Raw genomic sequence first — 25,886 nt, forward strand, 5'->3', positions numbered from 1 at the left:
TCAAATGCATATTACTTTTCCTTCCATCAGCTCACCTCTAGCCTAACAGTGGGCAAAGGCTCCGTGCTAAACCCAGGCTGGTTCCTTGAACTTGCTTTCACAAGCCACAGGGTCTGAACCCTCCTTAGGCTGAGTTTTATTCTGGTCACTACTTTCCAACTTCGAGTGGGTTCTTACAAAAGGTCAGAGGAACAACAGAAGCAGATGGCCTTCCGGGAACGTGTGCCAAAGGGGGCTGTTGTGTGTCTTACGGGGTGACGTCTCCACCCACCAGACAGCTCGGAGGCTCAAGGGCAGCTCCCCAACATTGTGCGTGTCCCTTCCTGAGCCCTGCCCGGTGCAGACTGCAAGTCTGACAAGGAAAATGTGCCGCGATCATCACGCAGGGAGTGAGCAGCTGCTCCAAGGTGGAGACCATTGTCAAGGCCCTCCTGGTAACAAAAAGAGGAAAGGCCCTATCAAAGCATTTCCTGCCCACAGGAGCCATATGCTTCCATTAATTCTTTTCCCTGAGTCAGTCCGTCTCCCTCAGGCTAAGGTCTCTCAGTGGCTCCTGTCCCAGAGAACAGAGCAGGCATTTTTTAGCAGTTAATTTTATACCCTTTCCAAACAGGGTGGTTTTTAAGGAGAGGAACTGGCCCAGATGTGCAATGAGATGTACTTGGATCTTCCCTAAGGAATAAAAGAGGAGGGTGAAAGGCGGTCAGGTTTTGCAGAACTCTGTGTACACGCATCAAGGGCTGTGGCACTGGGATAGGTCCCTGGGGGTCACAGTGAAGCGCTGCCCTTCTGAACCTTCAAGGAATTACAGAGAAACAGCAATGAACTTTTCTGAGCATGACAGGAGGAAAATTCATCCCAGTGGAAGGGATGAGCCGGCCCTGGGAGTCAGTGAAAAAGTTCTAAACGAAGGAGTTTTGTGAACCCAAGCTCTAAAGGAGTGTCTGAGTTTGGGGAACTGAATTAACTGGCCCTGAGAATCAGTTTAAAAAGGGGGCATGGGGAAGTGTTTCTAAACAAGCAACTGAGTTTTGTGAACTAATCTGAATTTGATGGCAGGGAGGCGGGCTTGATGGTCATTAATAAGGTAAAGTGTGGTTTCTCAGACTGGGTTACCATGAAGGCGCATGGGGAGCGAGGTGCGTCCCAGTGGGAGAGACAGAAAAGCAGAATCTGGCAAATGCTCACCTAGGGCTTTCATGATGAGAGCCCCTCAGAGCTAATCCTGCAAAAGGTAGTGGAAGATGATCCACTTGGATGCGCTGGCCAAGCCTGCCAATCACCAGGCACGTGAGTGAGGACATCTTGTTATCCAGCTGGGTCCCGCCGCTCGCTGACTATACAATCCATGCTCACAAAAGTGGGGAGAAAGGAAAGGTGCCTTTCATCACAATGCCCATGTTATGGGGAGATGGTGGACTCAATGTCCCCCCAAACCATCCTCCCAAGATTCCGCTTGCCCATGAAAGCTTTTAAAGGGAAACAGAGAAGTCATATCAGTTAATCATGGAGATGGGGGGGGGGGTCAGAGTTGTCCCCGTCCCCACTACCTGCAGGCTTGGGTGCAGGCTTGTCTACTCCTTATGATCTCTTCCAATGCTCTTTTGCTCACATGGTCTGTTCAGGAGATGACCGAAGGGGAAGCTAGGGAAGAGAGGTGGTTAACTACTCATGCTTCATTTCTATGTCTTTGATCTGCAGAAAGAACCGACAAGTTAGGCAAAGTATTGTGTGATCCAAAGATCTGTGCTTGGGCCACAGATGAAAAGAATGGGTTGGAGGGTGCCTGGTTTAATATTAGAGACAAGACAAAAGGATTCCTCCAGCAGAGAGCTCTTCCCTGCAAAGAAAAAAAAAAAAAAAAAAGCTGCTTACAATCCTATCCCATCCAGCCATCAGCCAACCTGCCAGCTAGCCACAAACATAGAAGAAAACAGCCAGATCAGCTGAATTCCAAGCTGACCCACTGAATCCTGAGCTAAACAGAGTAGTTGTCTTTTTTTCCCCCAGACCCACGGCATATGGAAGTTCTAGGGCCAGGGATCAAATCTGAGCCACAGTTGCAACCTACGCCACAGCTCAGGCAATGCTGAATCCTTAATCCACTGTGCCAGGCCAAGGTCAATCCTGCACTGCCGCAGATACAATGCCAGATCCTTAACTCAACAGAGCCAGATCCTTAACTCAACAGAGCCGCAGTGAGAACTCCAAATAATTGTCATTTTAAGTTACCAAGTGTTGGGAGTGTTTGTTATGCAGTAAAAGCTAGATGTTGCAGTGGTCAGGAGGGATAAATTTGCTGTGAGGCTCGTCCTTCAAACCTTATCAAAGCCAGGCTGACACTTTCCTCAAGACATAGCCTCTCCCTTTGCTTTTTCTTGTAATCTGGCCACACCTGCTGCATATGGAAGTTCCCAGGCTAGGGGTTGAATAGGAGCTGCTGCTGGTGGCCTACACCACAGCGACAGCAATGCCAGATCTGAGCCTTGTCTGCAACCTACACCACAGCTCAGGGCAATGCTTAACCCACTGAGCAGGGCCAGGGGTCAATGCCGAGTCCTCATGGATCCTAGTTGGGTCTGAGCCATGACGGAAACCCCCAGGGTGAGCAAGTCTTTGTCTCTCAACCCTGGTGCCCACAATACAGCACTTCTGATCATCCTCTGATGAGAAGCAGAGCTCTGAGCAGAAACACAGCAAGCATGTCCCTGTCCTGCCCGAGCAACCAGCGCTGTCCCATTTGTTGGAATGTTTACACACCTACCTACCAGCAACTTTGAGCTTTGGAAGTTAAAAGAGAAAAACTAATCTGTTTCTTATATCAGCTTCGAAATAAGAAAAAGCTAGAAAAGAGCGAAGGTTGACTGAACTGGGTGTGAAAGCTAACTTCGGGGATGGAGGATCTGGTCTTGCCATCTTTCAAGGAATATGGAAAATCCATGTACCCTTTGAACTTACAAGAAAGGTGAAGGTCTTGAGACCTCCAGCATTCACAGGTGCATGGAAAGAAAAGATAATTCCAGGAGTTCCCGTCGTGGCTCAGTGGTTGACGAATCCGACTGGGAACCATGAGGTTGCAGGTTTGATCCCTGGCCTTGCGCAGTGGGTTAAGGATCTGGTGTTGCTGTGAGCTGTGGGGTAGGTTGCAGATGTGGCTTGGATCCTGCGTTGCTGTGGCTCTGGCGTAGGCTGGCAGCTACAGCTCCAATAGACCCCTGGCCCGGAAACCTCCATATACCATGAGAGCGGCCCAAGAAATGGCAAAAAAAAAAAAAAAAGAAAGAAAAGAAAAGATAATTTTCGTTCCCACCTATGTAGGGCAAGCGTGATCAACTTAAAGTTAAAAACCAGACACTCTGATGGTTATTTTGCCCTCATATCATCCCACGCTTATTTAGCTGACTTATTTTCATCAAGTTGTGTCATTAAATGATTGTTCCATGTCACATTAGTGTGATCTTAATTATTGTTATGAAGATACATTTAGTTTAGTTTCGTGTTTTTTATTCCCCCCCATCTGAAATCAGACAATAGCCTGTGGTACGTGGTGTCTAAGAACAGGCTGTAAGGCTTTATTTCAAAATAGTCCCCACATGTCTCGAGTACCTATTAAGGAATCACTAACCCTGTGCTACTTGTTCTGAAATTCTTGCCATATTTGGTATAAGGTGTGGAATTTCTTTAGGGATCAGCCCTCTTTTATCAGCATGTCTATCATTTGAGTTTTTAAACCTTGCCCATTCCATCCTCTCCCTTCTTCGCACTTGCCCAGATGAGATGTCATGGTTGTGGCTCTGACTAGTGGTGCAAACATGCCTGCAGCTGGAAGGAGATGGGAAAACCATGCTTTTCAATCTTAGGTCTAAAACCGGAGGCACAGGAATTATGCCAAGAATAAAAACAGAACAAAACTCAGTTCACCAATGTTCAGAGAAGGAGTTCATTTGCGCAGAACACCCTTTGACACCATTCACATGTGAGGAAAAGCAAAGGCAGTGGGTAGCAGCAGAAACACATCACAGCCTAATGCCTTCCCCCTGGGGCTTGGACCATGGCTCTGGGATGCAACCCTAGTGGACTACTGCAGACTGAGCCCTCCCTGGAGATACGGAGGAGACAGAAGGATGCTGAGGATCGCCTGTTGATTTCAGAGACTGATCCATTGATACCTCAAACAAATGCCGTATGTCTAGGTGCCATGTGTATGTTTATATGAAGACACACTAAAGACCTAGCCAATGGTAGGCTCTGGGATGGAAGCTTTGTACTGTTCAACTGCGAGCAGAGCATCAGCCCTGTCCCCGAGGATCTTACTCTTACAGGCACTTAATGTCTAACCATTTATTTTATACTTGTAATAATCAAGAGAAATAAGTTTGGAGGTGTTATGAACCAAATTTTGTCCCCTCTAATTTCACATTTAAAGTCTTAATCCCCTGCCTCAGAAGGTGGCTATGGGAGTTCCCTGGTGGCTCAGTGATTTGAGGAGCCATTGTCACTGCAGTGGCTCAGGTAGCCACCATGGCATGGGTTTGATCCCTATCAGGAGCTTTCCTCATGTCTTGGGTGCAGCCAACAAATAAATAAATTAATGAATTAGTTAAGACATGGAAGGGAGGCCACTGAAGACTTGGAGAAACAGTGGCCATCTACCAGGCAAGGAGAGGAGTTTCATAGGAACCAGCCGTGCAGACACCTTGAGCTTGAACTTCCAGCCTTTAGAACCACGAGGAAATAAATTGTTTGAACCGCACAATCTGTGGCACTTTGTTATGACAGTCCTAGCACACGGATATAGGAGGTATTATTGTCCTTATTCCATAGATGATAAAGTAATCCTGAGATAGATTAAATAATTTACTCAAAATTTACACGTGGTACTCGATGGCTGAGCCAGGATTAGAATCCTGTTCTTAAACCCACACACTCTCTGTTTATCTTCCACCGCATGCACATCTGTCTATCAGCTGCCTAATGGCCAAGACCAGGAATGAGAACATTGGTGGCATTTGTTTTTCTTCAGCTCACCCTCACCTCCTGTTTCAGACGCCCCACCCCCCCATCTCCAGTTTCAATCTTCCTGCTTTTCTGCCCTCCTTCTCCTTAAAAATGAAAACCACATCTTGCCACTCAGCCATAAAAAAGAACAAAATAATGCCATTTGTAGCAACATGGATGCAACTAGAGAGTCTCATGCTAAGTGAAGTAAATCAGAAAGAGAAAAACAAATACCATATGATGTTACTTATATGTGGAATCTAATATATGGAACAGAGAAACCTATATACAAAACAGAAACAGACTCACAGATATAAGAAACAGATTTGCTAAGGGGGAGGGAGTGGAATAGACCGGAAGTTTGGGGTTAGTAGATGCACACTATTATATTTAGAATGGAGCAATGAGGTCTTGCTGAACAGCGCAGGGAACTATGTCCAATCACTGGTGATGGAACCTGATGAAAGATAATATGAAAAAAAGAATATGTATATATATATATATATATATATATATATATATATATATATGTATAATTGTGTCACTTTTCTGTACCGCAGAAATCGAAAGAACATTGTAAATCAACCATAATACAAATTTTTAAAAATGAAAACCACTTTTTCTCAGTGGAAGCTACTAACTGTTGGAAGAAACGTATTTTATTACATGGTCCAATGCTAAGTTATATAAGGGATTATCTGTGATTAATGCCAATCCTTCCTCAACCTTAAATGACTAACTTTAAAAGAATAGCTGGTCCTGAATTACGGATTCTGCATTTTCAGTGCTGCGGCTCAGGTCACTGCTATAACACAGGTTCGATTCCTGGCTTGGGAACTTCTGCATGCTGCAGGCATGGCCAAAAGAAAAAATAAAAATATAAAAGAACAAGTTGTTTGGACTAAGAAATGAATTCTCTAGGATAGCAGGCAAGAGGTAAATATATTTAGGGGGAAGAAAGGCCTTCATTTGAAAAATGTATTTGAATTGCTAGGAATATGTGCCTTATGGGAGTTTAGCAATGGTGACCAGGGAAGATTTCTTAGGAGATAGAATTTATGAGCAAAGTCAGAGAATGGTGTTGTTTGGAAGGGAGGGCATAGGCATAAGGCACTCCAGGGTGAGGTAGCAGGCACACCTTGGGCCAACAGTTTGTTTAGTCAAAAATGTTATTGGGAGTTCCCACTGTATCACAGTGGAAATGAATCCTACTAGTATCCATGAGGGTATGGGTTCAATCCCTGGCCTCACTCAGTGGGTTAAGGATCCAGTGTTGCCCTGAGCTGTGGTGTAGGTTACAGACACAGCTTGGATCCTGCGTTGCTGTGGCTGTGGTGTAGGCCGGCATTTGTAGTTCCAATTCAACCCCTAGCCAGGGAATGTCCATATGCCGCGAGTGCCGCTCCAAAAAGCAAGAAAAAAATGTTATTGAGGCTGGCCAGGTACCTAGGGGGACACGGAGGATTGACCACAGGCCACATCCTGACAGTGCACAGTTGGTGATTTTTATCTGGATCAGTAATTCTGGATCTGACTTTGCTGTAAAATCACTCAGGGAGGGATTTAAGAACAGAGATAGCAAGTGACCAGGTCCAGACATGCTGAATCATTAAATTCAAGGACCTGGATTTTAAAACATCCCCCAGGAGATGCTGATAACAGTAAGTTTGGGGAAAAAAAACAAAAAACAAAAAAAAACTGCCCTGCTGGAGGTATTGTAAAACAGGTGAAAAAAGCTGCTTGTATACTAGCACTTCAGACGCTGGGATTTCTATTACTCTGGAATCTGTGGGATTCTCCAAAACCTTTCAGAAGATAAAATCTGAGCATACATGGAGTCCCCATGACAGCTCAGTGGGTTAATCACCCCACTAATATCCATGAAGATGCGGCTTTGATCCCTGGCCTCACTCAGTGGGTTAAGGATCTGGTGGTGCCATGAGCTGTGGTGTAGGTCGCAGATGAGACTCGGATCCCACGTTGCTGTGGCTGTGGTGTAGGTGGGCAGCTGTAGCTCCGACTTGACCCCTAGCCTGTGAACTTCCATATGCTGCAGGTGCGGCCCTGAAAATAAATAAATAAATAAAAACAAATTCATAGATACAGAGGACAGACTAATAGTTACCAGAGGGGAAGAGGACTGAGGGTAAGTGAAATGGGTAAAGGGGGTCAATTGATGGTGATGGATTGTGGGGGTGATTGCTCTGTAGTGAATATAGAGGTCAGATTAGGATGCGCTACACTTGAAACTTACATTAAAAATTTTTCTAAGGAAAAAAAAAAAAGAAAGATCCACAGAAAGAGACTTCCCTCACATTCTGCCTACAGCAACCATCACTAATGATCAAAGCTTTTTAGTTAGGCTTCTGTTTTATTGAAGAGAAATTCTTATCACATGTGGAATACCAAGTGGTCCAGCAAGAAATCCTGTCATGTAAGGTGGTAGGTACAGTGACCATGAGAGCTACAAGAGGTCATAGACATCGTCCAGTCAGACTTATTTTCTTTCCTCGCAGATGAAATCCAGAGATTAAAAAAGGAATTTGCTGAAGGCAGAGTTGGGAAAAACCCCAAAATGTCAGACTCAGTCTGGTGATGTTTGCTCAATACCGTAACTGCTACCCACAGAGGAGTAAATAAAGGGAAATAAAGACTCTGGACCCAAACTTCTATGTTCTTACAGGACTGTATACATCGTGTGTGTGTGTGTGTGTGTGTGTGTGTGTGTGTGTGTGTGTGGCAAGAGAGGAACAAGGTAACGACACCAAAAATCATACAACCACTCATCCACTTTTTAAAAACCACTTTGAAACCTTATTGGGACAGGACGTTTATTTCCAAAATTCTGTGAGATGGCTTTGCCACTAGGTGACTGAACCTAATCCACTGTCAGTGTGTGCATATGTTAACACAGAACACATTGGCCTGCATCTGTCACGATCGCTTAAAATGTTTGAAAACTTGGTTTGCAGAAAGAGTTACTTATTTAATTAATTTATTTTTTTTGTCTTTTTGTCTTTTTAGGGCTGCATCCACAGCATATGGAGGTTCCCAGGCTGGGAGTCAAATTGGAGCTGTAGCCGCTGGCCTACACCAGAGCCACAGCAACGTGGGATCCGAACTGCATCTGCAACCTACCCCACAGCTCACGGCAACACCAGATCCTTAACCCACTGATCAAGGCCAGGGATCGAACCCACAACCTCATGGTTCCTAGTCAGGTTCATTAACCACTGAGCCACAATGGGGACTCCAGAAAGAGTTATTGAAATGAGGAGAGAGCTCGGGGGCCATTCATTTATAATACTTGGTTTTGTTTGTTTGTTTGTGTTGTTTGTTTGTTTGGCCATGCCCATGGCAGGTGGAATTCCCCAAGCCAGAGATCAAATGAACCTGAGCCACAGCATTGACGATGCTGGATCCTTAACCACTAGGCTACTGGAGAATTCCTATAACATTTGTTGAATAATGACATACTATAAGAGTCAAGTGTAATTGCAATTTCTTTCTTTCTTTTTTTGGCTTTTTGAAAAAATTATACTGAAATGTAGTTGATTTCCAACATTGTGTTAGTTTGAGGAGGTCGGCAAAGTGATTATATATGTATGTGTATATATATATATATAATAACATACATATTTACATTCTCCTCTATTATAGGTTATTACAAGATATTAAGTATTGTTTCTATACTGTACAGTAAGTTCTCATTGGTTATCTACTTTATGTATAGTAGTATGTATCTATTAATCCCAATTTCTTAAAAAATTAATTAGGAATTATTTTAGTTTGTTGCTCCCCAGATCTCTCCTCCCAAGGCTTTTTTCAGAATCTCTAACTTCTGTTTCACCTTTGCCTTCCACACTGTTGTTCATTGATTATTGAGTTGTGAACGTCCTGTGTGGCTTTTCACCTCAGGAAACCAACCGTGAGGCCACAGAGTTTGGAAGAAATCACTCTAGAATCCAATCATGAGTTCAGTTGCCAGAAGGTGCATCCGCTTTGATATTAACTGTCACTTTTCCCAAGGCCTGACCCATAGTGGTTAGGCTGTGAATGTGGAAAGTTCCTCATGATTCTCTGTTTCCTCCAGAAGAAAATTAACCCTCAAGCTTGTCTTCGAGACCCAACCGCCTTTGCTCTAAATGCTTAGGCTCCTCGTCACCAACTGCTTAGAGCCTCCCAAACAGTTTGCACTCTTTCCCACCTCCTTGCCTTTGCAAATGCTACACCCAATTGCTGAAATGGTGTTTTCCCTCTCCTAATTCCTACTGTGACACTTCTCTATGGAATCTTCTAGAATCTCCCCAGGTGGGTTGAGAGAGAGTCTCTCCCTTCTCCTGCCACTCTCCAAACACATACACACACACATACACACACACACCTGTGAAGCCATAGCATCCTGTTGAAAATTCTAACACACATCTCAAGGTCTTCATTTTATTTTTATTTCATTTAATTTTTTCCACAGCATATAGAAATTTCCAGGCTAGGCATAGAATCAGAGCTACAGCTTCTGGCCTATACCACAGCCACAGCAATGCCAGATCCTTAACCCACTGAGCAAGGCCAGGGATCGAACCCAAATCCTCAGGGATCCTACCCAAATCCTCAGGGATCCTAGTTGGGTTCATTACCACTGAGCCACAAAGGGAACTCCCTCACAGTCTTCATTTTAAAATACTTTGTGGCTCCCATGTCTGGGAGAATAGGGATTCACTCTGGCCATGGTGGCCCAGCTGTTGCCTGAATGGAACAAGGCACAAATCCTGATTCCATGCTACAACTCCCTGTGCGTGAGAAAGGGAGCCAGTTCAGTTCCACGCCATTCTGGGAAGCCCTTATGTGAAGTCTAAAAGGATAGACAAGGTTCTCTGAAAGGTCACGCGATTCCTAGACCACGGCTTAATCATCTGTTTGTTAGGAAGGCTCTCCAAGGAAACAGCAGTCCCATCTCTGACTACCACCCGAGTAATGGGAAAATATCAAGGAGTCATATATCCTGGGTCCCCTTCTCAGTAAACCCCATCTTTGGGGAGTCCTAACAGGGACAAGCCTCCCTTTGCTGGGAACTGAGGAGGTCTGTGCTAAATGAATAAAACCATGAATCTGCAGTTCTGGTTTTCTGCAATGAGAAAATCCAAGCCTAAAGCATTTGCTATCAACTCAGAAGAGAACACAAGGAGTTCCCTGGTGGCTTAGCGGTTAAGGACTCTGCATTGTCACTGCCGTGGCTCCGGTTTGATCCCTGGAACTTCCACATACACAGCACAAGGACTTAGACGTGTATGTGCTTTTTTGTCCCAAGATGCTAACACAGGTGTTATTTTTAACTGTAGCATTGAAAAAATTCTACATCTGAGAAAACTTTGATATGATTAAAGTGATTTAGAAGCTTTCCCTATGTAGTGCAAGTGCCAAATAAATAGACGAACAGACACAGGTCAGATAAAAATGATTTCTCAGAGGCTTGTTTCCTGTCTTTCTGTCTTACTAGCATCTAAGTAATCGTTACTTCAAAGGATAAAAGAGAGGTTTAGTTTCTCCTAGAGAAGCAGTCTAACCTAGCGGCTAGGAAAGAAGGCTCTCTGGGTTTGATTCCTGCCCCCATTGGCTGTGTGTCATTGGGCAACTTATTGCACCTCTCTGTGCTTGTTTCATTGCTATACATACAGAGGCACACGCATGCACACACATGCTTTTATATTCAGTGCTAATGAAATGATTTAATAGACAAAAAAGAAAAACAGAAAAATGTTGGGTGACAAGTAAACACTCAGTAAAGGTTTATTGTTATCATTATTATTATTAGAATCTTAATACAAAAATATAAATGAGCTATTTCACCTTTGCTGCTTTTATTTCTTCTATCACAATGAGATGTCTTGAGATGTATTTCTGAACTGAACTAATCTTACCTGTTCTTACGAGGGATCTTTTCATCTTGTATTAAATAATAAAAATATCATGAAATTCAAAAGCATTCTCGTGCATTGATTCCAATTTCCACTCTTCCTAATGGAAAAGACAGAATGTTTGTGTAATAATCTACAGGAAGAGTCAGTGTTCTCCACACCCTTGTGGGTCATCTGCCAACTGCCTTTTTTTTTTCTTTTTTTGGCTGCACCTGTAGCGTATGGAAGTTCGCTCGGCCAGGGATCAGATCCGAGCGTCAGCTATGACCTATACTGTAGCTGAGGCAATGTGATCCTCAACCCACTGTGCTGGGGTGGGGATGGAACCTGCATCCTGGCCCTGCAAAGACCCTGCAGATCCTGTTGAGCCACAGTGGGAACTCCCCAACTGCTTTTTAATTTATTCTCCATGTTGTGGACTTGCAATCAGAAAATAATCATATTCTGCAAGAAAACCAAGTTAATACCTGCTAATGTGAAAAGGGGATAAGATGCACATTGTGCTCTATGGAAAACAACAGAGGCAGAGGATGTGGTTATGAGCATGTATGATAAACTCAACCTGTGAACTATGTTCAGTAGCTACGATGAGTTGAGACCCTTTAAATGTGTTCCCTGGTGGCTCGGCAGGTTAAGGATCCAGCATTGTTACTTCTGTGGCTCGGGTTTGATCCTGGCCTGGGTGTGGCCTAAAGAAAAAAGTCGAGGAGTTCCTGTTGTAGCTCAGCAGGTTAAGAACCAAACACAGTGCCTCTGAGGATGTGGGTTCGATCCCTGGTCTTGCTCAGTGGGTTGAGGATCCAGCATTGCCACAGCGGTGTAAGTTGCAGATGTGTCTTGGATCCAGTGTTGCCCTGGCCGTTGTATAGGCTGGCAGCTGCAGCTCCAATTCCACCCCTAACCTGGGAACTTCCATATGCCAAAAAAAGAAGCAAAAAAAAAAAAAAACAAAAAAGAAAAGAAAAGAAAGAAAAAGAATGGAATGTATCCATTGGGAGCCTGGAGTATGATATAGCTGCTCTGAATGGTAAGTTGCTAAATAACACCCCCCCCCCCACACACACACACTCGCCCACCCCAGGCAGTTTATCAGTGTCTTTGGGGGATCCTAGATTAATGGAGATAGGACCCATTAGAGGAAGAAGGTATATTCATTTCCAAGGCCTTCCCTTTGATAAGCCCCAAACACCATTCCTGGCCAAGCCTCCCACCTATCAAAGCTCTTTTTTAGTTCTTAACTTTCATGGATATCTTTGCAAAATAGATGGAAATTAGAAATAGTCCTACAATAAAAATGCACAGACCCACACACAGAGACATACACACAATTCTACATATTACTCTGTGGATTTTATGGATATTGTCATGTTAAAAAAATTCCTCTTTAAGGCAGTGATGTTATATGATCCTCAATAAATGAAGCAATTAACATTTGAAAATAGATTGGACCACTTTATCGCCTTTATTGTGTTCTTTAAAAACCTGACTTATAACTCTCCCCAAAGATTTCAGATCTTTCACTTTTGTTTTACTAGGATCAGCAGTTTCAAAAAAGCTGTGTAGATGTTTCTGAAACAATTTCTAGGGATTTTTTTTTTAATTCTTTCTGCTGGTCAGGTGCAGCAGGCATTGATGTATGCCCTCTTAGAAATATTTTATTATAAATTTATGAGGAAATGGGCAGAGACCATAATGTTATTCCCATATTGGTTTGTATTAAATAAACATTGATAATCCACAAAATCTTGATCATAATTCAGACTCTAACCCCCAAGTATATTGTTTGGGGAGAAATAAATGTACACAGCTACTATAGCCAGAGAGGAAAATTTTCAAAAATATGGAGAGAAAAGCCTTTTAAAACTCACCCTCCGTGGACACATAAACAACAATACTGATGTCAACCCATGAATTTCTATGTTGGTATCTTATATTTTAAAGTTAGGGCAGAGAAACTCTCTATATACTTTATGTAAGAATTTGCTTTGAATAAGTATGACAATTGATCTAAAGTTACTTCAAAAGTACCTTGTATTCCTAGAGTAAAATCCTTAGAAAAGTTTATAAGAATAAAAATTACCACCTTCTTTTTCCTTTGAGATCAATCATCACACACCAAGAACAGCTACGTTTATAATAATTTATTAAGGTTGCATATCATTTGTCATGTATAATAAATTATAGAAACCGTAGCATATTTATAAACTATTAAGTGTATCATATTCACTTCCTAATGCTTACTGCAGTAGCTAAGAGAAATTTAGGTTATATTTTAGCATTAGTTAGAAGATTTAAAAAAAAACTGTAAAGTTCATTCACAGTATTTTGGATTTATGAAGGACCCCATCATTTAACTTGTGCAACCGAAGTGAAATGCATAAAAAACCCTTAATAACCAGAAGGTGGCGTACGGTTTCACGGAGCTGCTGAAAACCCCACAGTTCCTTAAATTTGTACCTCCACCCCTGCGGTGCACTTTTAAGGCATTGTAATAAATGCAAATAAATGATCAATCACTGATCTCTTAAAAAAACGACCCATAGACAACACTGAAGCTTGGCAATATTTTGAACATTCAAATAAAAAATTCGGTAAACCATTGCCATGTGAAAGTCTCTCTCCTGTGCCTTCTCTCCCATCTCCCTCCCGCCACCCAGTTTGCTTAAAGGAAAAAAAAAAAAAAAAAAAAGTTCGGGTTGAGTTTAAGTCCTAGGGTCTGACTCTAAGACCCTGGCTGCAATTCTTCTCCAGCCTTCTGTTATATTGAATTCTCATTACAATTACATCTGTCCAGACTTTTCTCCCAACGTGAGCATCAGTCCTTTCCCGGGGGAGAATTTTCCAGTGCCGGCTGCAAGCATTTCTTTCTCCGCTGTCACAGCGGCTATCACAGCACAGACGTGAAGTTGATCGGAGTCTTTGTAACCAGTTCATCTGCTCCTTTCCTGCTTCAGAGTCCTCAGGTCCTGGTGCAAGAGAAACTTGCAAGGCAGCAACCACGAGATGCTGTGTGTGTATTAGGGTCTCGCGGACTCAGGTGCTCTTTAAACGTCCATTCTTGGATAAGGTCCTTATCCATCTCCTGGTCCTCAGTGAACTTTGATGGAATATTTCTCCAGTTTCAGAAACTGGAAGAGCTTGTCTTTCGTCCTCTTCTTCAGGGCCATCAGGGCTCGCGTTTTCTCCTCCAGATCCTGATCGATGGCGAAAATGATCTTCGCTCTCTCCTCTGCTTTCTTGTCCCCCGAGTTTTTGAAGAGCCTTTGGAGCGCTTCTTGGTCTATGTTTTCAAAGATGTTGCCCACGGCTTTCTTGCGGGAGGCCGTGTCGAAGTGGTAGCCTCGGATGGACGGGCTCACTCGCAGCGAGGTGGACATGCTGACGGCTGGGTGGCTTGGCTTTGCTTTCATCGATGATGTGGGAATCTTCGGGAATTCTGCTCCAAGGCTCTCCAGAGAGTCTGTAGCGAAATCGGTCCCGGGTCGGCTATTTAAAGGGTGAACAAAGCTCAGGGCTCAGATTACAGTGGTGACATCAGAGTGATCTGGAGGCTGAGTGATCAGAGACCAGTTTAACAGTTGAGTTGCCAAAATCTCCATCCCCTGCAAAGGGTTCCTAACAGCTGTGCTCAGGGATGGGGTTGAACGGGGGTGGGAGTAGGGGGTGGGGAGGATTTCTTTCTCCCTAGTCGGTGGCAAGAGCATTAAACAGACTTGGGCCCTTCTACAGGGGGAAAAAAAAAAAAAAAAAAAGCTGAAACCAGGACAACCACCACCAAGATAAGAGACAAACAGTGTGGCTAACACCCTCAAAATCTTTCCAAACAGGACCCAAACAAAAAGTTCTGCTAGCAGCCTTAATTTCTAGAGAAGTTGCTAGAGCACAGTTCAAACATTTGGCAGCCCACACCAGTCCCCTTTAGACATTGCTCCACAGGGCGATTCCCGGGCTATGAAGAGAAGCTTAACAATCCAGGACACCGATTCCAAATGGGAGTCCGTTCAAAACACAGACAGGACACAGCCTGAGTCCATGACAGTTCAGAGCCAGCTGCAGACAAGAGCTAATCTTTAATAACTGAATTAAATTGGAATTTCATAAAAGTAATAGTCATGACAGCCAGCTTCTCCTTAGGTTTAAGTATACATCAACAACAGTATCAAAAAAAAAAAAAAAAAAATCAGGGAGAACAACTTCAAAGGAGCTTTATGTACCTAGCACCCAAAAGGAATGAGTTGACATATTCCTTTAATGTTTATTTTGGCAGCACCCAGACATAGTCAGAGCAATACCTTCTTTGGAAGAATTTAAATGGGTTCTTCCCAACAGGAAACTCAACTCAATATTCTGTGATAACCTATATGGGGAAAGAATCTGAAAAAGAGTGGATGTGTGTATATGTATGACAGAAGCCCTTTGCTGCACAGCAGAAATTAATACAGCCTTATAAAGCAACTAGACTCCAACAAAATGTTTAGAGATAAAAAATAAAAATAAAAATAAATAAATCACTTCTTTCCACATTCACAATATTCAGCCAGCCACTGTCCTCACTCATGAATGGAGCATTACATGTTAAGTGTCAGTATCCCAGTACCCAGTGATTTCTCTTTGGGGACCTGCTGCTGGGCCTTTGTTTTCCTCTCATCTAGTTATCTAGAAAAATCTGAAAAAATGTGGTGAAAGTATCTCACTTGAAAACCAAGTTTGAGACTCTTCTCATACCTTCATTCGTTCACTCATGTATTCATTGGACTCATTTTTCCATCAGTATATAGTAAAGGGCAATTTTTATTTTTTGTCTTCTTGCCATCTCTTGGGCCACTCCTGTGGCATATGGAGGTTCCCAGGCTAGGGGTCTAATCAGAGCTGTAGCCACCAGCCTACACCAGAGCCACAGCAACGCAGGATCCAAGCTGAATCTGTGACCTACACCACAGCTCATGGCAATGCCGGATCCTTAACCCACTGAGCAAGGGCAGGGATCGAACCCACAACCTCATGGTTCCAGGTCGGATTTGTTAACCACTGAGCCACGATGGGAACTCCTAAAGGTCAGTTTTTAGCCGGAGTATTTCTAGGTAGTGGAAATGCAACAGGAAACCACGCTAAACCAAAGAAAGGAAACAAAACATCCTGATCTTACCTTAATGGAATTTACATTCTGCTGGGGAATAGGCAATAGGAATACTTCCATTTAGAGTAGAAATGACTTCAGTAAGTAATACATGAAGCAGGTTTTACAGAACAGGCAGAAGAGTGCTGGGATTTACACAGGATGATCATCTCTTTCTCTCTCTCTCTCTATGGCTGCGCCCATGGCATATGGAAGTTCCCAAGCCAGGGACTGAATCTGAGATGGGCTTCCAACCTATGCAACAGCTATGGCAACACAAGGTCCTTAACCCACTGCACCGGGCCAAGGATTGAACTGGAGCCTCCGCAGTGACCTGAGCCACTGCAGCTAGATTTTTAATCCACTACACCATAGCGGGAACTCTCAGGGGGAAGGTTCTCTTAATGTGATGTTATGCAAAGACCTGAACGGAGGTGTGGGAGTAAGCTCTGGAAAGGCCTGCAGGATGGGTGTCGTAGGCAGAGGAACCGCAAGTGTGAAGACCTCAAGATAAGAGTGTATACGTAGTGTATTTGTTGTACTTTGTATATTACTCAGCCATTAAAAGGAACGAAATACCAACATTTTTAGCAACATGGATGCACCTAGAAATTATCATGCTAAGTGAAATCAGCCATACAATGAGACACCAACATCCAATGCTTTCACTGACATGTGGAATCTGAAAAAAGGACAGACGGAACTTCTTTACAGAACAGGTGCTGACTCACAGACATTGAAAAACTTGTGGTCTCTGGAGGAGACAGTTTGGGGGGTGGGGGGAGGTACTTGGGCTGTGGAATGGAAATCCTGTTGAATGATCATTATGCAACTATAGATGTGATAAATTCATTTGAGTAATTAAAAAAAAAAAAAAGAGTATCTACAAAGTGAAGGAAAAAGAGCCAGGAGATCAGAGTGGCTGGAGCAGTGGGAGGAGGCTGGGCCAGGGTGAGAGGGCAGGGGAAAGAGGGCAGTGCAGGTTGAAAACAACCCCATTGGCTTTTGTGTGAGTTTCCCTTTCACTCTGTAGAAGAGGGGGAGCCTTTGGGGAATTTGGAGTTGAGAAATGACATGATTTTACTTATAATTAAAGACAAAACTAGGAGTTCTCACTGTGGTGCTGTGGGTTAAGGATCCTGCATTGCCACAGCTGTGGCTCAGATTCAATCCCTGGTTGGGAACTTCCATGTGCTGTGGGGATGGCCACAACATATAAATATACATACATACATAACTGTTGTTTCTTGGTAGAGAATAGATTCTATGGGAGGCAAGTCAGATTCCAGGCAGATTGTGAAGGGTGAATGGAAGGGATTGCCTATGGCCTCAGTGTGGGGAAGAAGACAGAGCCGAGCGTGAGCTCAGCCTGAAAGATGCTTCTGGGAGAGACATTTCTGGGGTTGCTGGTGTTTAACTCACCAGCCATGGAAGCTGGTGCTCATTCTGGTTTTTCCGTGGAAGGACCCCACGTCCTGATGCCCACGACTAGGGATTGACCAGCTTATGTAGCATTCCTTTTTGGCAGCCCATCTCCCTCACTAATATACAAATAATGCTTATTATGGCAGCAGGATTTTTAGTGCGTTGCATCAAGTGTCATGCAGAGAGCCCAGATATTGACATAGCTCATCTTTTTTTTCCCCCCTACATTATAGGGCCACACCTGCAGCATATGGAAGTTCTAAGGCTAAGGGTCGAATCGAAGCTGTAGCTGCCGGCCTCCACCACAGTTCACTGCAACGCTGGATCCTTAACCCATTGAACGAGGCCAGGGATCAAACCCGCATCCTCATGGATACTAGTCGGGTTCATAACCTGCTGAGCCACTCCAGCAACTCCCTAATTCAAACTGTTAAAAGCTCAGGGTTATAGTCAGCAAGCTAGACTGAGAGAGAAACACTGCTGTGGCGAGAGCAGGTACACTAATGCTGGTGGTGCTTAGCACTGTGTGTTTAACTGTGTTTGTGCTGCAAAAGGATGATACTGGAGCCTAGCTAGCATGTACTCCTGCCTCGTGTAATTCCAGAGAGGAAAACAGGATTGGATTAACTGAGTGCACGTGTTTCTTTAAGCGACTCAGATTGTCCTCGTCGTGAATGCAATGCTATGCAGATGTCTATGGCTGCTAGTTTTATTTACCGGGCATTACTTTGATTAACTCCTGAATGGAGAGCCAAACATTTCCTCTTCACTGACCAGCCACGGCCCTTTAACTACAGTAGGAAAAATAAAAATAAGAAACAAAAACCATTGTGTAAGAAAATGGATGATAATGGGCACTTCAGATCAGAAAAAAAAAGTTCTTTATACTTGCTGCCTTAGGATATTGTCAGCCCAAAGCTCTCACTTTTTTTTTTCCTTTTTTAGGGCTGAACCTGCAGAATATGAAAGTTCCCAGGCTAGGGGTACAATCAGAGCTGCAGCAGCCGGCCTGCACCACAGTCACAGCCACACCAGATCTAAGCCATATCTGCAGCTTGCCACAGCTCACAGCAATGCCAGATCCTTAACTCACTGAGTGGGACCAGGGATCAAACCCACATCCTAATGGATATTAGTTAGGTTCTTAAGCAGCTAAGCCACAATGGGAACTCCTGAAGGGCTTTAAGATAGGCAGTAATACAACAATACTACTGAAGTTTTGTAGAATTGTTACATTTGATAATAAAACTTGTGTCTTAAAAAAAAATATATATCCTTTAAAAGAAACATCTCACTGCAGACTCACTTTGGACTTCTGGCCTCCTGAACTGTAAGATAGTAGGTTTGTGCTGTTTTAAGCTGCTAAATTTGTGGCAATTTGTTACAGTAGCCATAGGAAACTAATATACTCCACAGATTCTTCAGCTATGATAAGACAACTTGAACCCAGGGCTCTCTAGCTCCAAAGGTCATGATTTTTAAGCTCTCTACTTGATTGCTTTCAAGTCAGCTACAAGCTCTCTCTTCAGAAAAGCCTGAATAAGAGTTCCCTTTGTGGCTCATCGCATTAAGAACCAGACATAGTATCCATGAGGAGGCAGGTTCAATCCCTGGCCTTGATCAGTGGGTTAAGGATTCTGGCATTGCCGTGAGCTGTGGTGTAGGTCACAGATGTAACTCAGCTCTGGTGTTGCTGTGGCTGTGGCGTAGGCCAGCAGCTGCAGCTCTGATTCCACCCCTAGCCTGGGAACTGCCATATGCCTTGGGTGCGGCCCTTAAAAACAAAAAAAAAAGAAAAAGAAAGAGAAATATTTACTTTGATGATGCTTTTGTGTACCAATTTTTCTCTCTGCCAGTCTCCTGAATATGAAGTATACCGAAGCCAGAAAGTGAAAATTTCTACCTTAAACTTCAATGGAATTATCCCAGGACATTATAATTTACAAAGTGCTTTCAGAGTTCCCGCTTCAGCTCAGCGGAAATGAATCTGACTAGTATCCATGAGGACACAGGTTCAATCCTTGGCCTTGCTCAGTGGGTTAAGGATCTGGCATTGCTGTGAGCTGTGGTATAGATCACAGACATGGCTCAGATACTGCATTGCTGTGGTGTAGGCTGGTAGCTATAGCTCTGTTTCGACGCCTAGCCTGGGAACCTCCATGTGCCACAGGTTCAGCCCTATGAAGACACACACACACACACACACACACACACACACACACACAAACCCAACTACACACACACACAAAGTGCTTTCATATCACTGGTGTCATGATCCTTATTTTGCAAATGAGAAAACTTGATGTTACAGAAGTTAAATGTTTCCCAAATTCTTAGAGCTAATTACATGACAGAGCTGGCCCTGGAACTCTCATTTTTTTTATCTTAAATCCTTTTTTTTTTCTTACTACCTTGCATAGCATCCCAATTATTCTCATTATTTATCTCCTATTGTTTGAAAATTCTACTCCAACTGTCTTTTTTTTCCTTTAACATCTTTATTCATTGATTTATAGAATCATTCACAAATGAACTGTTGAATCCTTACTCTGTGCCAAGCCAAAAGCTTGAGGAATAAACTTAGGAGAAAGACATGGTCCTTGTGTCTGTGGAACATGAGGTCTAGAGAAGAAAAGAGACCTTAGACAGATAAACAAACATTTACATATATGAAAAAAAAATCATAAGTGCTAGCAAATGAAAAGTATCAGATGACATAAAAGAGGAAACAAGGTGAGGCTTCACTGAAATTGTTCTAGTCACAAGAAGTCTTTTTGAAGGAGAGGTGCTTAACCTGCGACTTGAAGTGAAGGTTGATATTAACAAGGGCTCCTTTCGATGCAGAAGGAAATTGCTATGCAAAGGCCCTGGGGTAGGGATGAGCTTGAAGACAGGCAAACAGACACAAAGGCAACAAAGGTAGGAATCAGAAACCAGCCATGACAGGAGATGATGATGATGCTAGACTGGTGGGCAGCAGCCACATGATATAGAGGGTTGAAGACACATGTTGGAGATTTAACATGTTAGCGATTTAACATGTTATCCTATGCAGTGCGTAGTCTTTAAAATGGTACAAGCATGGAAGGAAAACGTCTGGATTTTCTCATTTAACTTTTTAAATTATTTTGGCTGTTGGGCCATTGAAGACAACACCTAAAGAGAACAATGATGGTTCCAGATGGTAAACACATTATTCTAAATGTAGTTTGGAAATAAACCAGAGGGACTTGGTGTTGAGTTGACTATGGAATGGGATTACTCCTAGGTGAAGTCTTGGGCTCTTTGGAAGAGAAAGCTGAGATGGGGGAGGTGAAAGTGAAAAAGACTGGGGAGGGAAAAAAAGTTCAGTTGTTCACACGGTAAATCTGAAATGCCTGGAAACAGCCAAGAAGGTAGTTGAATACACAAATCTAGGACTCAGAGGAAAAGTCTGAAAAGTAAGTTTAATTCTTTATGTTCTTCTCCGTAAAAACTGACAAGACGTCAACATTGACTGCGGCTTGCTTTCTACTTACATATAAATCCAGAATCCACAACAATGCCCCTGCCAAATAAAATTCATATACATTGCTTTAGAATTATTTTACCTGAGGAAAAGATTGAAGCTTAGAGAGGGCTAATTAACCTTTGAAAACAATGGTCTGTGGTCATGTCGTTTCTTTTCACCAGATTCTAAAATCTCCTCCTTTTTGCCATACTTAACAGCTGAAATGGCAACTGTTCCCTTCAGTAATTGCTTTGAGGGCTTTTGGTAGAGTCCTTTTTTTTTTTTTTGTCTTTTTGCAATTTCTTGGGCGAGTCCATATTTTTATATAAAACGTATGCTAGATTTCCATTCCTTGTGTTGTCGTGGTTAATAAGCACTTTAAAAAATTAAACAGCAAACATTTTTGTGTCAGGAAATTTTATGCAATAGAGTTTCAAGCTTTAATTATTACTGATGAGAAAGAATGGCAGTTTTGGGGGGGGTTTTAGAAACTTTGATTCTGACATTTACTTTTGATCCCAGAGAGGAACTAATTAAACATTCTGACTCAATAAAAAAAGGCAACCCAAAACAAAACAGAGAAATGCATTTTTGAAAAGTTTCAGTCCAAATACGGGGGCAAAATCCAAAAGTTTACTGAAAAACATTACTGCCAAGCCCATTTGGTAAAAGTTTGGCTTTTTTAAAAAATGGTGCCTTTGCATGTGAAATGAAACAGCTGTCTTTGCTTAAGCCACCCTCTATATTTGCAATGTGTCCTAAAAAAAGGAACTGAAGATAAGCTCTTCTTTTTTAAAATGTTAATTAGCTGTTCAGATTCAGATATTGAGCTCCTGGTATTAATAGCTTCTTTCAAAAGGAAACAGTTGTGAGCATAAAGGAACATGTTTTTCTCAGGAAGTGAGCAGGAGATATTTATATGTATTTATAGTAGTGTGTGTTTCCATAATCTATGACTAAAGCTAAAATAAGGCTTTTTGAACCACCTCCTCCCACTTGTCGCTCGCAGCCCCCTCAGTGCGTGCTTCTAGCTGAGAGTTGTGACATTGGAGTATTTCAGCTTTTCTCAAAGTAGAACTACTCCAAGAGAGGAAAAATTCTCTGGCATGTGCTTCCCAGATTTTGTCAGTAGTGTTGCAAATGATACACATGGCCACTTCCAAAGGCCCTTCTCTGTTTTCTTTTCTCGAGCAGGATACAGCCACCCCTGATGCCTCTCTCCACAGACTGTCTTTAGTTCTATATGACTTTCCCAGAACTATATGCAGCTCAAATCTATAAGGGGCATGGAGAAATCTGGCCACAAAAGTTCCCAAAGCCAAGGAGGAACAGTTGGAGCCTTGCATTCTTGGCTGGGTGAAGCAAACTCCTACTGGGGACCAGACATCTCAATTTACATTTTGGAAAGTTGGAGTTCCCGTTATGGCTCAGTACTTAACGAACCGGACTAGTATCCATGAGGACAAGGGTTCTATCCCTGGCCTCGCTTAGTCGGTTGAGGATCCGGTGTTGCCGTGAGCTCTGGTGTAGGTCACAGATGCAGTTCGGATCTGGTGTTGCTGTGGCTGTGGTGTAGGCCAGCGGCTGGAGCTCCGGTTTGACTCCTAGCCTGGGAAACTCCATATGCCGTGGGTACAGCTCTACTAAAAAGATTTATTATACACACACACACACACATATATATCTATATGTATATATAGATATATATGAAGGTTATTAGGTGGAAGAAAAATTGGGCTTGTTGGAGAAGTACCTTGTGGTAGAAATAAGGCCAACGAAGTAAGGGAGCTCTAGGAAGCCAGATTTTGACTGTGCTCAATTAAAGGCATTTATTCAATGAGAGCAGAAGCAGTGAGAACATTCAAGTAAGTTCAAAACAACCACTCTAAGTACACGGTAGATGTATGTAAGCAGTAAGAATAGACCAGGGCTTATTTTTAGGTATTTGATTCTATTTTAATAATTTTTTGCTTTTTTTTTGGGGGGGGTGGACCCGCACCTTCGGCATATGGAAATTCCCAGGCTAGGTGTCAAATTGGAGCTGTACCTGATGGCCTACACCACAGCCACAGCAACATAGGCTCCAAGCCACATCTGTGACCTATACCACAGCTCGAGGCAATGCTGGATGCTTAACCCACTGAGCGAGGCCAGGGCTCTAACTCGCATCCTCGTGGATGCTAGTCGTTTCATTTCCGCTGGGCCACGAAGGGAACTCCTAGGAAATTATTTTTAAAAACGTCTCTAGCAGTAGGTAGTAGAACCACATGAAACTATTGCAGTCCTTTAGACTGTACAGGCAATCATGCATTCATTCCTTTGTATATTGATTCAATAAAATAGAAATTTATTTTCTTTTGATATCCTCCCAGTTTGCTATATCCTAAGGAAATGAACATTCTATAGTTTTATTAGTCCTGTTTGCTACTCCTCCAAACATCCCAAAGTGTTCCCTCTTCCATATTTATAGGGACGATGAGATAGGAGAGGAAATAGGGAGCCATGGTGGGCAAGGATGGTTATGTTGGGTATGGGGTGGGGTCCAGAATAGGCTTAGGGGAAAGTTGACAAAGTAGATCCCTACAGATGCCCAAAGACCCTCGACAGGTATGCTTTTTTTTTTTTTGGCTTTTGTCTTTGTTGTTGTTGTTGTTGTTGTTGCTATTTCTTGGGCCGCTCCCTCGGCATATGGAGGTTCCCAGGGTAGGGGTCGAATCGGAGTTGTAGCCACCGGCCTACGCCAGAGCCACAGCAACGCAGGATCCGAGCCGCGTCTGCAACCTACACCACAGCTCACGGCAACACCGGATCGTTAACCCACTGAGCAAGGGCAGGGACCGAACCCGCAACCTCATGGTTCCTAGTCGGATTCATTAACCACTGCGCCACGACGGGAACTCCATGGTACGCTTTTTTGAACACCTGGGTTGAAAAACTTATCCTCAGCTAACTTAACATTTGCTGACTTATGAATGCGAACGTCCCTAAAGTGTTGGAAAAATTGCACAACTGCTGTACCAGCTCAGCTTGTATCTATGGAGGTAAACCTGCTTTCCTACTGAAGCACATCAAACCTAAATTCTTAGAAATTCTGGAAAGGGAGGAATAGCATTTAGTATAGTCGTGGGTTTCAGGACCACACAGAGATGAGCATTCAAGAGGAATTTATTACAGATTTTATGACTCAAATGAAGAGGAAACAGATCATGGTCTCTGACGTTTGCCTGTTTTTGTTTTGAACATTGGGGAATCAGTCCATGATCACTGAGCAAGACTGACTAAATATTTACGGACTAAATAATACAGAGTGTATTAACTTTCCCATAATTTGTCTTTTAAAAAAAACCCTGAGATCAACTTACTGGGTTGTCTTTTGTCATTTTCTTTTTGAGGCATATTGTCCTACCTATGCTCTCAAATCTTGTTAAATGCCATTTCTAGCGAATTATGTTCCTTTTTTTTAACTTTTTTTTAAATTACTCAAATGAATTTATCACATCTGTAGTTGTATAATGATCATAGCAATCTGATTTCACAGGGGTTCCATCCCACAGCCCAAGCACATCCCCCCCATCCCCCAAACTGTCTCCTTTGGAGACCATAAGTTTTTCAGTGTTGTGAGTCAGCGTCTGCTCTGCAAAGAAGTTCTGTCTGTCCTTTTTTCAGATTCTACATGTCAGTGAAAGCATTGGATGTTGGTGTCTCATTGTATGGCTGACTTCACTTAGCATGATAGCTTCTAGGTCCATCCATGTTGCTAAGAATGCTGATATTTTGTTCTTTTTAATGGCTGAGTAATATTCCATTGTGAATATGTACTATGTTCTCAGTTCTACTAGATATTAACTAATTCCTCTAGCCGTGAAAATGAATTCAGTTGAAACACTGGCAGAGCCATGCGGTCTGTCCTATCTTACAGATTTTTGTGGTCATAATGGATTTTGTGGACAAATTAGGCACAGGAAGGGGAGGCAATTTTCTGAGTGATACGAGGAGCTGTCTTCTGGTGGTTCAGCAAGAGTTAAAACCCACCAGGGGCTGATCTCCCGGAAATGTGGGTGGTGGACAGACTTTGTCTTGAATATTTCAGCCTTCTTTTCCTGCTTCTCTCCAGGTAGCAAATGCCTTCTCTTCCACTCAACTTCCTGTCTGAGGGGATTGGGAATTGGCACTTTATCTTTTTTTTTCTTTTTTTTTTTGTCTTTTTGCCTTTTCTAGGGCCGCTACCGCGGCATATGGAGGTTCCCAGGCTAGGGGTCGAATCAGAGCTGTAGCTACCGGCCTACACCATAGTAATGTAGTATCTGATTCACGTCTGCGACCTACACCACAGCTCACGTCAATGCCAGATCCTTAACCCATTGAGCAAGGCTAAGGATTGAACTTGTGTCCTCATGGATACTAATCAGATTTGTTAACCACTGCGCCATGACGGGAACTCCTCGGCACTTTATCCTTTAAAGCAACAAAGAATAACTTTCTGTGGTACCTTTGAGAAAGGGTCTGTGCCTTTATGCCTTATTTCCTTCTCGAGGTCCTGTGGACCTTCAGCTTCCTGGAGTCTGTGAGCCAATGAAAGCACACAGTCAATTCTCCTTCTGGGATCAGAGCTTCCACTCAGAGGCGCCTGCAGTATGTGGAGATTCCCAGGCTAGCGGTCAAATTGGAGCTACAGCTGCTGGCCTACACCACAGCCACAGCAATGCCAGATCTGAACCTCATCTGTGACCTACACCACAGCTCATAGCAATGCCGACCAGGGGTCAAATCTTCATCCTCATGGATATTAGGTGGCTTCATTACTGCTGAGCCACAATGGGAACTCCAGCTGCTTAACTCTCGATCTTTATAGGATTATACACCTGACCAAGTTTTAGTTATCAATAAATCACAGAGTGCACATCGAGGGCCTACTAAGCCTCTAGCATGCTGTCCACTTATT

At 43.1% G+C, this 25,886-nt stretch overlaps 1 protein-coding gene across 1 annotated transcript; it reads right to left on the minus strand.

Annotated features, from left to right (window-relative positions):
- Positions 1-12,352: 12,352 nt before the first annotated feature.
- Positions 12,353-14,389, minus strand: TCIM (transcriptional and immune response regulator). Its single transcript, XM_047771823.1, has one exon. It carries the CDS (start codon positions 14,321-14,323, stop codon positions 14,003-14,005), a length of 321 nt encoding a protein of 106 aa, XP_047627779.1. The 5' UTR covers positions 14,324-14,389; the 3' UTR covers positions 12,353-14,002.
- Between the last annotated feature and the right edge of the window lie 11,497 nt (positions 14,390-25,886).

Source organism: Phacochoerus africanus, chromosome 3, assembly GCF_016906955.1.
Source record: "Phacochoerus africanus isolate WHEZ1 chromosome 3, ROS_Pafr_v1, whole genome shotgun sequence".
Classification (NCBI taxonomy): Eukaryota; Metazoa; Chordata; class Mammalia; order Artiodactyla; family Suidae; genus Phacochoerus; species Phacochoerus africanus.

Bases quoted from the DNA above. Each gene is read 5' to 3' on its own strand.
- TCIM (XM_047771823.1), bottom strand. From the start codon at position 14,323: ATGAAAGCAAAGCCAAGCCACCCAGCCGTCAGCATGTCCACCTCGCTG.